The sequence below is a fragment of the Marmota flaviventris genome, chromosome 3 (genome assembly GCF_047511675.1).
Source record: "Marmota flaviventris isolate mMarFla1 chromosome 3, mMarFla1.hap1, whole genome shotgun sequence".
Classification (NCBI taxonomy): Eukaryota; Metazoa; Chordata; class Mammalia; order Rodentia; family Sciuridae; genus Marmota; species Marmota flaviventris.
Window position 1 is genome coordinate 60,042,418 of NC_092500.1, and position 14,455 is coordinate 60,056,872.

Consider the following 14,455-nt stretch of genomic DNA (forward strand, 5'->3'; position numbering starts at 1 on the left):
CCACAAGAGACTAAATGTTACACTGCTTACTGTTTATTAGCTTGGGGCATGCCCTGCACATACGAAAACTGGGCAAAGACTAATGATAGGATAGCTGCTAATGTACTTCTTGGAGGGTGTTTTGGGAAAAGGAGAAAAGACTTAAAGCTCATCTTACAATTTCTTCTGTATTCCTTTGAGTAGTAAGGGGAAAACCATTTTGACTCAGGCCAAAAGCTAGGGATAGAATTGTAGATAAAGCAGTTCCCTAAGGGATGATACAATGCACAACACTGTAGTTACTTGCCCAGTCTCAACTTGTTTTGTAGTTGGTATAGGGTGGGGTCAGTCTGGTAGTAGAATGAACAAGGCAGGGAAAGCATGATGGCACATTGAACCCTTAGTATCCTTGCTGCCTGTTCTGGATCATGCTGGTGTCACAGGAGCTTTCCTTATGTTATTATTTGTCAGGCAAGGTTGTTTTGCCACCCCCAACTTGTAACATCCTGGAAATTGCCCTCTAGGTATAGTGGACTCAAAGATTATTTGAAATGCTTAATCACTTTTTTTTTTTTTTTTTGCAGACAAAGCAAACAACTGTCAGTTTTGTTTCATGAATTTTGATGAAACTGTTGAGGAAACCTAGGAGTAGGGACTGCAGAATAGCAGACATTAGCTGGATTGTCTTAAGAAAACTTCAGATTTCCTATTCTATGGAGGCTGGGAGAGTTTTATAATCTGGGGGACTGTTTTGAATCAAGCTCTCCAGAGAAAGGAACTCTCCCCTTCCTTTCTCATCCTCTGTCCATCTGTCTTGGACTACATGTCCCAACCCTCATCCCACAAGCACTTTTGTGTTTTATTGTTGTTTGCATTACCATGGATTGAACCCAGGGGTGTTCAATCTGAGCCACATACATCCCCAGTCCTTTTTTTTTTTTAATTTTGAGGCAGGGTCTTGTTAAATTGATGAGGCTGGCTGCAAACTTGCAATCTTTCAGCCTCTGCCTCTTGAGTTGCTAGGGTTACAAGTGTGCACCACACACCCAGATCCATAGTGGTTTTTCTCTTGCTCCATGGACCCCATCTTCTTAGTCCTAGAGCAAAAGGTTTCCTCTTTTAGATCCTCTTCAATTCCTGGTCTCCCAAGTATAAATGTCGCGCTTGATTAGGGAGAAGAGCTTGGCACTGATTTCTAAACTCTTTGACTGCTTTTATTTTTCTTTTTTCAGGTTCAAGTGCTGGATTGTGTCATGTGACCATCCCAAAACTCAGAGCACCCTATGGCCATCTTTGCCCTCTGTCACATAACTTGAAAACTACCTGATGGCCTTTTTGCAGTGGTTCCCTCGAGGAAGCCTTGATCTCAGTGAAGAAGTCCTTTCCTGGCATTCCAGTGCCCCAGTCAGCCCCATACTCCTCAGACACCCTTAACAAACAAAGGCAATCACACACATGATGTAACAAATACACAAAGTAAATAATTACACCAGTAATGATATGTTCCGAGGGGCACTGGCCAGGTCCACACACTTAAGGTGGGGGAAGGGTGCCAGCCCCCACTGGGTTGCTGGGTTGTGTCTCCAAGCTTTTCTATCCCATGCCTCTTTGGGGATAGGGAGGAACAGGGGACTGCAATTTCAACTCAGATTTATATTCCTAAGAGAAATGACCCCTTTCCTGACTCTGCAAAGGTCTTTATTTGGTGGTATTAAAGGGCAATTTTTTTTAAGTGTCCCCCAAGTTTAATGCCCTAGCTGTTTAGATTTTGTAGAGGGAAGTTACCTAATGTTTATTGCCCAGTCCCCACCCTATCCAAGATCAAGAGGTATTTGACCTTGCGGGGAAGCATGTGCTATTCTTCACTTTTCTGCTCCTCTCCTTCCACCAAAGAAATGTGAATGGTCAGGTGTGTCTTGTTCTCTAAGACTGGGGCAGAAGGGTGAAGAATAGGGCCAGAGAGGAGAGACTTGGGGTTAAAATAGCTGCTATATGGAAGGTGAGTTGAAAAGCTTGACAGTCCCTGTTCATTCCTCTACTGAAACACCTTATCTCATTTTCTCACTATGAGAATAGAAGTAAGATGCTAAATTTCACCAGCATCACCTTCCCAAGGGTGGTCACCATACCTTTGCCCCTTCAGTGGTCTGGTCCAAGCAGGAGAGACATGTGCTCAGGAAGAATAAGCCTTCCAGGTCTGCTCTCCACCTCAGGCTTTACTTCAGTTCAGTACTGTTTCTACCAGACCGTAATTGCTGGATCTACTTAAGAGTACCATTTTGCTGTAGGTCTCCGCGCCCCCCCCCCCAAGCCCACCCCCTGCTTTCCTGACATCCTTAGGCTCTTGCCTGGAGCCAAGAGATCTGCTGGTGAGGTATGGATAGGGTGTGGAGATTCTCAACTCCTTGGCTTCAGGCACTGTCCATCTGCGAGGCAGGGGAACTTGTACTTTCTGAAGCCTGTGACTCCTCTAAGCCTCACATATCTTCACCACTACTCTGGTGCCCTGGTTATCTTGTCCCACAGCGAGAGGTATTTTATGTCCATAAAGTGCCCGTGGTAAGTGCTCAGAATTCATCTCTTGGCTGTGGCGGGTGCTGCTATTTCTTATTCCATCGAGGGGAAGAAACTGAGGCACAGTGAGTCCAGAGGAGAGTGAGTCAGGATTATGGGAGGAATGAATTGGCCCAGCTAGTGAGTTGAAGTGGCAACTGCTTTCTGCCTGCTTCCTAGCCTTTCAAACCAGGGAATCTCCTTCCTTCCCATTCTTTGCCGTCAACTGGCCTTGTCAGATGCCTTTCCCCACTGTACTATCCCCTCCCTGCTTCCAGGTACTTCTATACTCCAAAAATAAAAGATTAAAAATTATATAGACACTCTGCTCCCTTTTTCTCCCTCCTTCCACCCTGAGCTTTGGGGGGTGGGGGACTAAAATGTCCCCCTTCCAGAATCCCTTCCACCTTGGTCTACAGATTCTATTCCCTAGCCCAGAGCAGTGATTTGGATTCAAATGCCCTGTAACCTTCAGCCTCCTTATTATTCCTTTCTTGACCCTTTATAATCTTACCCAGACCTGGGGGACTTTGGGGTCTCTACTCTTTTATTGACCTGAAGATAGAGGCTGGGAGCAGGGGCATTCCACAGGCTCTTTGGTCTCTCTCGGCTGAGGGTAATTTGGGCATAAACAGGCTATACCCTCTGACTAAATCAATACCTTGGAGAAGGTGGGTCTGAGGGTTAGTTTAGTGGCGCTCTCATAGATCCTGGATGTTGAGGATTTCCCCTCCCTCAGCTCTTAAACGCCAATCTTGTACTATTTCCATGGCCACTCAGTTCAACCCATTTGGTTAGTTAGGTTGCTTATGGGTTAGAAACACATATATCAGCCCTCTTGCCCTTTACTCCCATTCCCAACCCTGGAGGCTTTATACAAGTGCTTAAGTGGGTGGGTATTGGGGAAGAGCAGGGTTTGGGGCATAAGGGACAAATGGGGCATAGTGGGCAGGGGCCCTCCTATTCCAGTAAAGCCAAGTACCCAAAAATAAAAAGAAAAAACAAAGAAAAGTCACAATAAATAAATAAATAAAATTCCCAAATCCTTACTTTTGCCCCTGCCCTTGCTTCCCTTCCCCTGGTTATTGTTGTAGGGGGAGGGGAAGATGCTAAGAATGGATTTTTTATTTCCTCTCCTACTGGATAGTCAGGGGATCTCCCCAAACTATACCAAGCCCCTCACCTTGCCAGTGGAAGAAAGGAGGCTTGGTGTGGGGCTTTCATTTATTACTCCATTTCTGTCTCTTTCTCATTGTTTGTCTCTGCCTAGTCTCTTGTCTCTTCTGCCTCTCTATTCCTTTGCCTTCTCAATGTTGCTGTTTGTTCCTGTCTCTATCCCTCTGTACTTCTGTCTCTACATCTCTCTTCTTGCCAAACCTTCTTACCTGCAAACATCAAACACTCCACCCTAACTATGTCTGTCCCTCCTTTCCCGTTTCCCCAACCCCTTGTCCCTCAACCCCCACCTGCCTCCCTCTGTTGTATTGCACACTGCTTGGTCAGGGAACAAGGTGTGATGTTCATGGGAAGAGGTGGAGGGAGCTCTAGGGCTTGGGGAGATGGGGGCCAGGGCTGGGGTCTCAGGGTAGGGTCTGTGGGGAAGGCATCCACTGTCCCCCACCTTAGGAGCAGCCACAACGATCCACCACCATGCCAGGGATCTTGCCGTAGATAATCTGCTGCTTGTCATTGAAGTAGAGCATGTTGATAGGGGACATCTTGGTAGGGGTGCAGCAGGGCCCAGCAGAGCCTCTCGGATTGGCCTGTTGCACCAAGTGGGTATGCGGATACTTTTGCATGAACATGTACTCGCATTGGCCGGAGCAGTAGTTGGCTTTGTAGCGCTTAGGTGCGATGATCCAGTCCCAACCAAAAGCCTCAAAGTCCACTGTGAGGGGATATCGGCAGCAGCGGGACTCGCTTGAGTGCTCATCACAATCCAGGCCTAGGTTCCGCCGGGACCGTTTTGTGTTCTCTAGGACTCGAAGCTCCATGAAAGGATGCTGAAGGTCAGGGAGAGGGGAAAGAGATGTGACATAGCCCTGAAAAGTTCTTCCCTGTCCCCCCCACCCCCATCTGCCTCTCAATAGTGGCATCAGAACAGAAACCATTGACTTCTTGGCTTTTCCATTGCCCCACCCACCCCATCCTTATCTTGAACTCACTTTTCTTGCCATCTACCATCTCTCAACTCAGCCTTCCCTAGTTCTTTGTCCTGGCAACCTGACCTTCATCAGCCCCTTGGCTCAGGGCCTCATCAGTGTCCAGTTTTTGGGTTCCATTATCTGACACCTTTACCCCAAATCCAGTTTTCAGCTGCTGCCTGGCTTGGTTCCCTGAAAAGTGACAGTTGCCACCCCATCCTCCAACTCATCTAGAATCAGCTCCTGGCCTAAGAAGTAATACTGGTCCCCACCTCCCTTTATGTTCCTGGTCTACTTTTTCTAACATCCCCACCTCCTCAGGGCCAGGATACACATATCCACCACCACTTCAGGCCCCCTGCTCACCAGCCCCTCAGCTCCTGGCCCCAGGGAGGTGACAGCCAGGTCTGTGCCACTGGGATCAAAGGCGTTGATCTCGATGCCCCAGTTGCTCTGTGGCTGGCGGAACCAGCTGTGTAGCACTTGCTTGAAGTCGATGCTCTGCCAGTGGCCGGAGCGCGAGTGCAGCTCAATCTTGAGTGAACGGATACGGATGTGACGGCGGCCTCCACCCCCTCCCCCTGCGGTCCCTTCCCCAGTTAGGGGTTTCAGTCGCAAGATCTGCAGGTAGACTGTGGCTGGGCGGGGCACAGGCCGAAGGTACACCCACAGCTGTGCCTTCAGTACCTTTGTGAACATCACCTTGGGGCTGAAGTGGAAATGGCAACAGAGAGGACTGCCATCTGTCTGCACTGCAGGATCCGCTGATAAGAGAGAAGGGAGCACAACATCAGCAAAGGGTATTTGTAGAAAGGATCAGCATCCCTGGGTGGCATTGGCAGTTTGGACTCCTCAGCCTGAGTGTTTCAGCTTTTGCCCTTCTCCTGTGACTATCTTATGGATTATCTGTATGGGGTTTCAGGTACTGAAAACTGCCTCCTCACTTTGGATGAGGGCTCTATCAGTCTTTACTGATCTGTACCAATTCCCTAATCCATTTACTTATCCTAATACACAGGTTCCCCTCTACATTTTAACCTGTAAAGGTAATTATCAGGGAATTCTCCCTTCCCTTTCCCTAACTATTCCCAGAATGTAAGGCTCCAACTTTTTCTGAATCTTTAAGCTCTTCATAGAAGCCATACCTCTTACCACACCTGCTGTCCTTAGGTCACCTTGCCCCATTTCTGCTGATTTGTCTGATGGGCAGGTGGAACCTGGCATCCCCCCAGCAAAAAAAAAAAAAGGTGGCCTCAGAGGATATAACTCAGGGTCCAGAGGGAATGTAGGCTAAATTTATCTTATAAACTAAACCACTGAAATCTAGGCTTGTGTCATCCCCGGTAGCACCAGAATGAAACTACCCAAGCACATCCTATGCATCTGACTCCTCATTCCTTTTCTCCTCAAAAGAAGTTTCCTTAGCTGCTTTCTCATCATCACCACCATTAGTGCTTCAGATTTTGAGGGAGGGAAAAATTGTGTTTCTTCCTACTTTCCCAAAGCATCAGAAATAATTCGGGCTGGGGATATAGCTCAGTTGGTAGAGTGCTTACCTTCATTCACAAGGCCCTGGGTTCAGTCCCCAACACCACAAAAACAAAACAAACAATAATTCAACATACCATATCAACTATAATCAGCAGGGTACAGTTGGTGCACACTTGTAATACCAGCTACTCAAGAAGGCTAAGGCAGGAGGATGGCAAGTCTAAGACCAGCCTTAGCAACTTAGCAAGACCCTGTCTCAAAACTTAGGGGAAAACAGGGATGGGGATGTATGTAGCTCAGTGGTAGAGGAAGTGCCCAGCATGTGTGAAGCCCTGGGTTCAATCCCTAGCACGACAAACAAAATTCAGTAGCTTTTTCTCCCCTGAGATTCCTTTGTTTGTTTGTTTGTTTTTTTGGTCCAGGACCACCAGCAAGTCTACAGAGGTTCAGTATCCCAACTTCACATCTTGACCCTTTCCCCCTTGTTCTGGACCATAAATTAAACCTTGGGGATTAAAGATGATGCTTAATATATCCCTGTGCTCCCAGCTTCTTCCAGTTCCATTTCCTAATGTCTTAGTTTGGGAATGCCCTGAATCATGTTTCTCAAGAATGACCATTCTCATTCTAGATAAGAAGAATCTGGAATGAGCTTTTCCAGGCCCATATAGCTATGATGCAGAAGTCCAGGTAGGCCCTTAGGTATTATGCCCACATAACATTCTGTGTAGTCATGGAGGACTTAACATCCATGAACACTCTCCCACTTCACTCCAGGAGAGGAGGACCTTCTGAATAGGATAGGAAGAAAGTCCTTTGTAATCTTCATATTTTAGGTCACAATACACAAAGTCCTCTGCATCATCGTCTTCCTTGTTTCTCTGAGGTGCAGTGTTCTGTTAGTCCTCCCATTTATCCTACTGGCTGGAGCTTCAGTAATGATGTAATAGAGTGGGGCTTGGGGAATGGAAATTCAGAGATTAGGAGAGTAGCTGGGGCAAGGAAGCTACTGGTGAGCTCTGGAATGACAAGCAACAATCCAAATGGCATATTATGCCTACCTTAGGCATAGGAAATGTCTATTTCTTGCTATTAAGATACTCATTTTGAGGGTGGACACTGTCAATACTATATATTTTACTCACCACTGTAGCTTTAGTGCGTCCCATAGTACCAAGCAGTATTCAATAAATACATGCTGAATGAACTCCCAATTTTCAGTTACACAGGCAAGTGCTTGAGAGTTCTTCCTAAACTGTCCTTGGCTACATTGAAGTGGGTTTAACCACTGTTTGACTCCTCATCTGGCCTTTCCCATAGACTTCTTGGTATGATAGTAATGATTCTTGATTTAGGTGCTGAGCATTAAAGAATGTGAAAATAGTAGTAGTTTCTCAATAAGTGTTTGGTTTTCTAAACTCGAAACATACCCTACTACCTTTAGCTGACCTAAGATTTGAAGGTGAGGGATTGGGCACTTGATCCTTTGGTTCCTTCAGATAAAGGATTGCCCATCCCAGGGAATCCTCATACACTTCTCCACTGGATGGGAGACTAGTCAGTACTACTAGGGGACAGGACATAGGGAGAAAGTAAAGAGAAAGGTGAAGAGTCAAGAAAGACTGGAGAAGGTGAGGGAAGTAAGAATCAAGAAGATCCAGGAATGAAGTCAGGTTAGTAGAGATAGGCAGAAAAACGGAGGTTGTAGAAAGATTGTGGTGTGAGAAGAAATAAGTTTGGGAGTTGGAGAACACCAGGGTTGAGTAGAAAGGAGTGGGTGGGGGTTAAAAAGCTAGAGGTGGGAGGGAGCTAAACCTGGTGGGGTAAAGATAAGAGGACAGAAAAGGTAGAGAGGGAGAAACAAAGAATAAGCAGGTAGAGCTATAGAGGGAAAGGGGCTTGGGAGAATCCTTAACAGCTCTGATGGAAAAGGGAGGGGGCCACATGTGTGTTGGATTGATCTGGTTGGTGGCAGGCAGCAGGTCAGGTTTAGTAGGCGGTGCTGCTGGGGGAGAGGTCATTGCACTATTTTCAGCAAAAGCCCAACCCCCTCCTTACTTACGGCCTCCCCTTTCCACCCCCAACTACACACCCTTTTCCAACCCAGGCTAGAAGGCCTAGGGGCAGGAGGTTGGGCTGAGAGGGCAGGGGCCTCTCTGTATGGGGAGGAGAGAGAAACTGAGGGGCTGGGCTCGGCTCCCAGAAGGGCAGGGGGCTGGGTTCCCAGGATGAAGGCTGGGGTGGGAGAGCCTGAGAGGGTAGAGGGAACTAGGGCAAGCAAAGCAGTCTAGGCGAGGTGGGGGCTGGGGTCCAGGGTTGAAGGCTGGGGGAGGGGAGACAGGGGGAGGGGAGCAGAGGCCATCTCTGCTGACAAACACCTCCCCCGATTAGCAGAGCACAAGTCTCTTATTAAAGCGGGTCCCTGGGGATTAGACTATAAAAGTCTCTTTTTCCTTTTCCCCTCTCTCCCTCCCCCCTCCCTCCACTCCCCCTCCCTCTCTTAAGAGCTCAGCTAGGCTCTTAAAGGGGACGTACAATACCTGGCTGGAGACCCAGTTCCCTAGTTACCCAAGTACTGTTGGTGGCACAAGAGTGGAAGTTGGGGTGAGACACCAACTGCTGGTGCCTCCTTCAGTCTTAACCTTCATTGCCCCATCCATGCATGCAGGGTCCCTTCACTTCCCACATCCCCACTACAGAGCTAATTCTGAGCTCAGACCTATAGCTAAGGAATGCTAGGCATAGTGAGGAGCAAGGGGAAGTCCAAGGCCCTGTCACCCATCCTGGGAATTCTCACACACTATACCACACAGACCAGAGCATCTTTTCCCTCTGTACCCTTCATCTTCTTCCAGCAAACTCTTGATCAGAATTCTTCTACTACTGTTTCCTAAAATCCCCACCCCCACCCCTGCCCTAGGTCAATCTCAGACTGACCCCAGCTTCCACAAGCAGAAGTCTTAAAAGGAGCAGAAGGGAGACTGAGGAAACAGGATCAGATCTCCAGCCCTTGGTGCGGGGTGCATAGCTCGCCTGTGTGCGCGTGCACACAAACACACATACAAACACATACACACACAAATCCAGTTAGTTTTCCTGGTTAGTTTTCTTTACAGTCCTGAATAAGTACGGTTCAGTTGAGTTCTACAGAAACACATTTGGCATTACCAGGTACTAAACCTCCCAGATGCACACCTGGGTTCCTGTGCCTCTCCTATGGATGTGGGCCACTAGGACCCTCAGCCCCCAGCTTTTTATTACCCATCTGCCAATAAACCAGTCTCCCCCCTCTTCTGTTCAGAGCCATAAACCAAACTGGGGGGTGGGGGACCTTGCCAAACCACCAGGGAATAAGAGAGGGCTTGGTTCCCTGGAGTTGAAGAGTCAGGGGAGACTCAGTGGGGGAGGGGAAGAGGGAGTCACCTGACCTTAGGGAGAGATAGAGTTGGGGGTAGTGGTATTGGCCTGGATTTTCCAGGCCATAAAATTTCAAAGCAGCTCATGTCTATTAACGTGTTCAGTATTCAGCTTCCTTAAGCCAGGGACTCGGATGCCTGGGTCTCCCCCAACACCCGTCCAGTTTTTTCTCATTCTCCCTTGGGTCTTCCTCTCTCTTAAGTCCAGTTGCCATCGGGCCCGGTGAATAAGGGACGGAACACTGAGGTTTAAGTAACCAAATGATTGTCCTTAAGCCCCCAGCGCAATGGAGTTATCTTGAGATCGGTCGGTACCAAGAAGACAGTTTTCCTGGCCCCTTGGGATACCCAGTGTGAGACACGGCTCAGGATGAAAAGGGTGCCAGCTGGGCTGCCAGGAGGAACACTGGGTTCTGGGATCCTATTCCTGGGACAGAGAGGGGCACTCGGTTCTCTGGAGCCGGGTGGGCGCGTTGCGGAGCATCGGGCGGGGAGTTGGTGCCAGGACCATGGGAAGACAGAGTACTGCGGCCCAGCTGGGAGCCTCCCAATTCTGTTCTCTAGTCATCCCCACCCGTGGCCCTTCAGGACAGAGTGTCTGCCTAGTCCCCAAAGCTGCGGGCCTCAGCTTCCCCCCGCCCCCGACTCCTTTAACGGGGGTCTTTCTCGCACACCGGGGTTGGGAGGCAGTATCTTGCAACCCGTCGCGTTTGCCCCCTCCCACCTCCAGGAACAGGGCCTGCACACAACTCCGTTGCCCAGCTTCACCGCTGGAAAAAAGTTCTGTGGAATAGCCCCGGGTCCCTAATCCATCAAGTTTTCGCAGAAAACGCTTCCGGGCCGAAGCAGCCGGGAGCGCCCGGCTTGGAAGCCAGAGGCGCCCTTCCCAGAGCCGAGCCAGCAACGCACCGCTTGAGCCCCGAAGCCCACTTACTCTCCTGGGCCATGCTAATGACGGTCTCGGTGGTGGCGTGGTACTCGTCTTCCTCCAGGAAGTCCTCGGGCTGCAGCGCGTCGCCCTGGAAGTCATGCAGGTCCAGGATCTGCTGCAGCGGCGGCGCCTTGGGCAGCAGCTGCTTCACCACCTCTCGGCTGATGTTGGGCGCCTCCTTGAGCCGCAGTTTGCTTAGGATCTGCGACTTGATGCTCTCCAGGCGCAGCTCGCGGCTATGCTGCCGCCACACGCACACGGGGCAGCCGTCCGGCTCGGGCGCCACGGACGGGGCCGGCCGACTGGAACGCTCCCCCCCGGCCCCGGCCGCCGCCGCCGCCGCCGCCGCCGCCGCCGCGGGGCCCTCGGCCGCCTCCCCCCGGGGCCGCAGCTCCAGGGCGAGGAGCAGGAAGCCCAGCAGCAGCGGGGCCGCGAGCACCATGCTGGAGGGGAGGGGAGGAGGACTGGGGGGCGGGGACGCCGGAGTCCCGCAGGGAGGGGGCGGAGGGAAGAGGGAGGGAGGAGGAGGGGGTCCGGGCGGCGCGGGATTGGGGGCTGCCCGGCCGAGGGGGGGCCGGGGGGGCCGGGGGCGGCGGGCGCGCGGGCGGGGCGGGCGAGCGGCCGGGGCGGGCGGCTGGGGGGGCCCGAGCCCGGGCCAGGCCCTTTATAGCCCCGGCCCCCGTGTCGTCAGCGGCCGCGATTGGCTGCGGAGCCAACAAAAGAGGTAGCGCTGTCATCCGAGGCGAGAGAGGGAGCCGGAGAGAGCGGAGGAAAAGAGAGAGGGAGGGAGCGAGGGAGCAAGGGCCCAGAGAAAGGTGAAGAGACAGGAGAGGGGGAGGGGGTAGGTATAGAGGGAAAGTCAGAGTCAGAGAGACCTAGGAGAGACTGGAGGGATAAGGGAAGAAGAGACAAATCCAGAGAGACAGGAAGAGAGGTAAGAGAGACAGAGAGACAGACAAAGGAGGGAAAAGAAGAGTCGGATGGGACTAGACAGAGGTGAGAGACTTAGTTAGAATAAGAGAAGGGGTAGAGTTAGGGTGGAGAGAATCGGAGACAGAGATAAAGGAATGTCCAGAGAGAGGTGCGGCTAAACAAGGGAAGACTGAGGGGACATAGAGATGGGAACAGGGGCAGAGGAACCAATAGGACAGAGACCAGTACCCTGGAAAGACAAAGGGAGAGGGCCACAGACTGGGAGATACCAAGGGAGCCCCTGAGAAGGCAGACCAAAGGATCAGGGCAAAAGCAGACTCCTGAGGGAAGGGGTGACAGCCACAAGAGTCAACCTTGGTGGGAGCACAGAGAGCCCAAAAGGGAGAAGGTGAAGAACTTGAGTCCAAAAGAGCCCCATCTGCCAGAGGTAGCTAAAGAAGAAGACATGAGGAACCAGACTTAGTGGTACACACCTGCAATCCTGGCCACTAATGACGCTGAGAGAGGAGAATTGCAAGTTTGAGGCCAGCCTGGCAATTTAGCAAGACGCTGTCTCAAAACAAAAAATTTAATGGGCTGGGGATGTAGCTCAGTGGTAGAGTGCTCTGGGTTCGATCCCCAGTACCTCCCAAAATAATTAATAAACTAATAAATTAATTAACATAAAATGAAGAACAAAATAATGAGGGAGCCCCAGCACAGTAGCAGGCAGGGTGGCACACCTTTCATCCTGGTGTCATCCCAAGGTTAAAGCAGGAAGATGCAAATTTGACAAACCTGGACAATTTAACAAGATCCTATCTCAAAATAAAGTGTTAATTTTTTAAATTTTATTAATTTTTTTTTGTTGTTGTAGATGGACACAATGCCTTTATTTTGTTGATTTATTTTTATGCAGTGCTGAGGGTCGAACCCAGTGCCTCACATGTGCTGGGCAAGTGCTCTATCACTGAGCCATAACCCCAGCCCTCAAAATAAAGTTTGTTTGTTTTTTAAATTTTTAAATATTTATTATTTTTAGTTGTAGTTGGACACAATACCTTTATTTTATTTATTTATTTTTATGTGTGCTGAGGATCAAACCCAGGGCCTCACACGTGCTAGGCAAGTGCTCTACTGCTGAGCCACAACCCCAGCTCCTGTTTGTTTTTTAAGAGAATGGGGGTGTAGCTCTTTGGTAGAGGATATGCCTACCATGTAGGCCCTGGGTTCAATACTCAGTATTTCCAGTATCCCTCATTCCACCCAAAACAACAACAAAAACCATGGAGGCCACTATGTTTTAGAGAGGAATCTGGAGCTATGAATATCTACCTATGCCTTTGGACCTGCAGGATCTTAGATGCCTGAGAAGGGGCTCAAAGTTGCATGGGTGAGGATGGGGAGAGGTCTATTTTCAGATGTCTGAAAGGCAGCAAGTTACAAGAGGAGAAATCCAGAGGTGGTCATCTTCAAGTATGACCATGGACAAAGCCAGAAGACAGAGTGAAAGAGTGCAAAGTGACAAAATTATTTGAAGGTGCTTAACATCTGATGCTGGATACCTCTTCCCAGACATCAGTTTCTCCAAGCTTTCTCCTCCACTTCCTCCTCCTCCTCCTTCTCTTTTGAGGCAGGATCTCACAAAGTTTACCAGGCTGGTTTCTAAATTGTCATCTTTCTGCCACTGCCTCTTGAGTATCTGGGGTTATAGGCATGTGCCACCACAACATCCAGCTCCAGCCTTATTCCGTTTCTTTCTTCTTTTTTTGATACTGGGACCTGAACTTAAGGATACTTTACCTTTGAGCTATATCCCCAGTCCTTTTGATTTTTTATTTTGATACAGGGTCTTACTAAGTTGTTCACAGCTTCACTGAATTGCTGAGGCTGGCCTCTAACTTGTGATCCTCTTGCCTTAGCCTCCCAAGCCACCAGCATTACAGGCATGGGCTACCATCCCTGGCCCAGGTTTATTTCTTAATCCCAAGTTCCAGAAGATCACTAGGAAAATTGAAGATGTTTGAGGAATCATGTTTTACTCATTTCCTGACATTTTCTTTTTTGATTCTAATTAGTTATACATGACAGTAGAATGCATTTTTTTTTGTGTGTGTGGTATCTGGGATTGAACACTCAGGGGCATTCAACCCCTGAGTCACATCCCCAGCCCTATTTTGTATTTTATTTAGAGACAGGGTCTCACTGAGTTTCTTAGTACCTTACAGTTGCTGAAGCTGGCTTTGAACTTGAGATCCTCCTGCCTCAGCTCCCAAGACGCAGGGATTACAGGCATGGGTCAAGGTGCCTGTCCAGTAGAATGCATTTTGACACATTGTACACAAATGGAGAATAACTTCTCATTCCTCTGGCTGTACATGGTGCTGAGTCACACCAGTAGTGTATTCATACATGTATATAGGGTAATAATGTCTATCTCATTCTACTATCCTTCCCATCCCTATCGCGCCACCCCTCCACTCACTCCCCTCTGCACAATCCAAAGTTTCTTCATTTTTTTTCCTGCCCGCCCCACAACTATGGATCAGCATCCACTTATTAGAGAAAACAAAGTTATGGAATGCTTCGGGAATTTGTGTGTCATTCTAGGGGTCATGCTAATCTTCTCTATATTGGTCCAAATTTAGTATATATGCTGCCAAAATAAGCACTCCTGGAACTTTCAATCCCCCCCCCCAAGGAATTGAACCCAGGGGTGCTTAATACTAAGCCACATCCTTTTTTATTTTTCATTTTGAGACAGAGTCTTGCTAAATTGCTTAGTGCCTCGCTAAATTGCTGAGGCTGGCTTTTGAACTTGAAATCCTCTTGCCTGAGCCTCCTGAGATGCTGGGATTATAGGCATGTACCACCACCAGGGCACTTTAAATGTTTGTTGAATAAATGGATGAATTTCATTATTGAGTTGCTCAGACCAAGCCAAGGGGTTTACTCTTTGGAATTTGAGCCCAATAAAATATCATAAAGTTGACTTGGCATAAACATAAGAGCAAAGTTGGGTTGGAGAA

At 49.1% G+C, this 14,455-nt stretch overlaps 2 protein-coding genes and 1 non-coding gene across 3 annotated transcripts in view; 1 reads left to right on the forward strand and 2 right to left on the reverse strand.

Moving 5' to 3' along the window:
• The window catches only part of Sarnp (SAP domain containing ribonucleoprotein), a 55,218-nt gene extending 52,371 nt beyond the window's left edge, over positions 1–2,847 (forward strand). Inside the window, exon 12 of the transcript XR_003581556.3 lies at positions 1,212–2,847. The gene's annotated coding sequence lies outside the window, so the exon portion shown is untranslated. The remainder of the gene's footprint in view (positions 1–1,211) is intronic.
• Gdf11 (growth differentiation factor 11) lies at positions 1,172–10,956 on the reverse strand. The gene is made up of 3 exons (XM_027927119.3): positions 10,518–10,956; positions 5,043–5,440; positions 1,172–4,535 (listed from the first exon to the last, which is right to left on the reverse strand). The coding sequence occupies exons 1-3, from the start codon at positions 10,954–10,956 to the stop codon at positions 4,155–4,157; spliced, it is 1,218 nt and encodes a 405-aa protein (XP_027782920.1). The 3' UTR covers positions 1,172–4,154.
• A 3,040-nt stretch (positions 10,957–13,996) lies between these two features.
• On the reverse strand, positions 13,997–14,098 carry LOC114088757 (U6 spliceosomal RNA). The gene has a single exon (XR_003582053.1). It is a non-coding gene; the product is annotated as a U6 spliceosomal RNA (small nuclear RNA).
• Positions 14,099–14,455: the final 357 nt, after the last annotated feature.

Coding starts and splice junctions, on each gene's coding strand:
- Gdf11 (XM_027927119.3), bottom strand. CDS start 10,956: ATGGTGCTCGCGGCCCCGCTGCTGCTGGGCTTCCTGCTCCTCGCCCTG. Junction 5,441..10,517: donor CATTAGCATGGCCCAGGAGA/GTAAGTGGGCTT, acceptor CTCTCTTATCAG/CGGATCCTGCAGTGCAGACA. Junction 4,536..5,042: donor GGCCAGGAGCTGAGGGGCTG/GTGAGCAGGGGG, acceptor CCTGACCTTCAG/CATCCTTTCATGGAGCTTCG.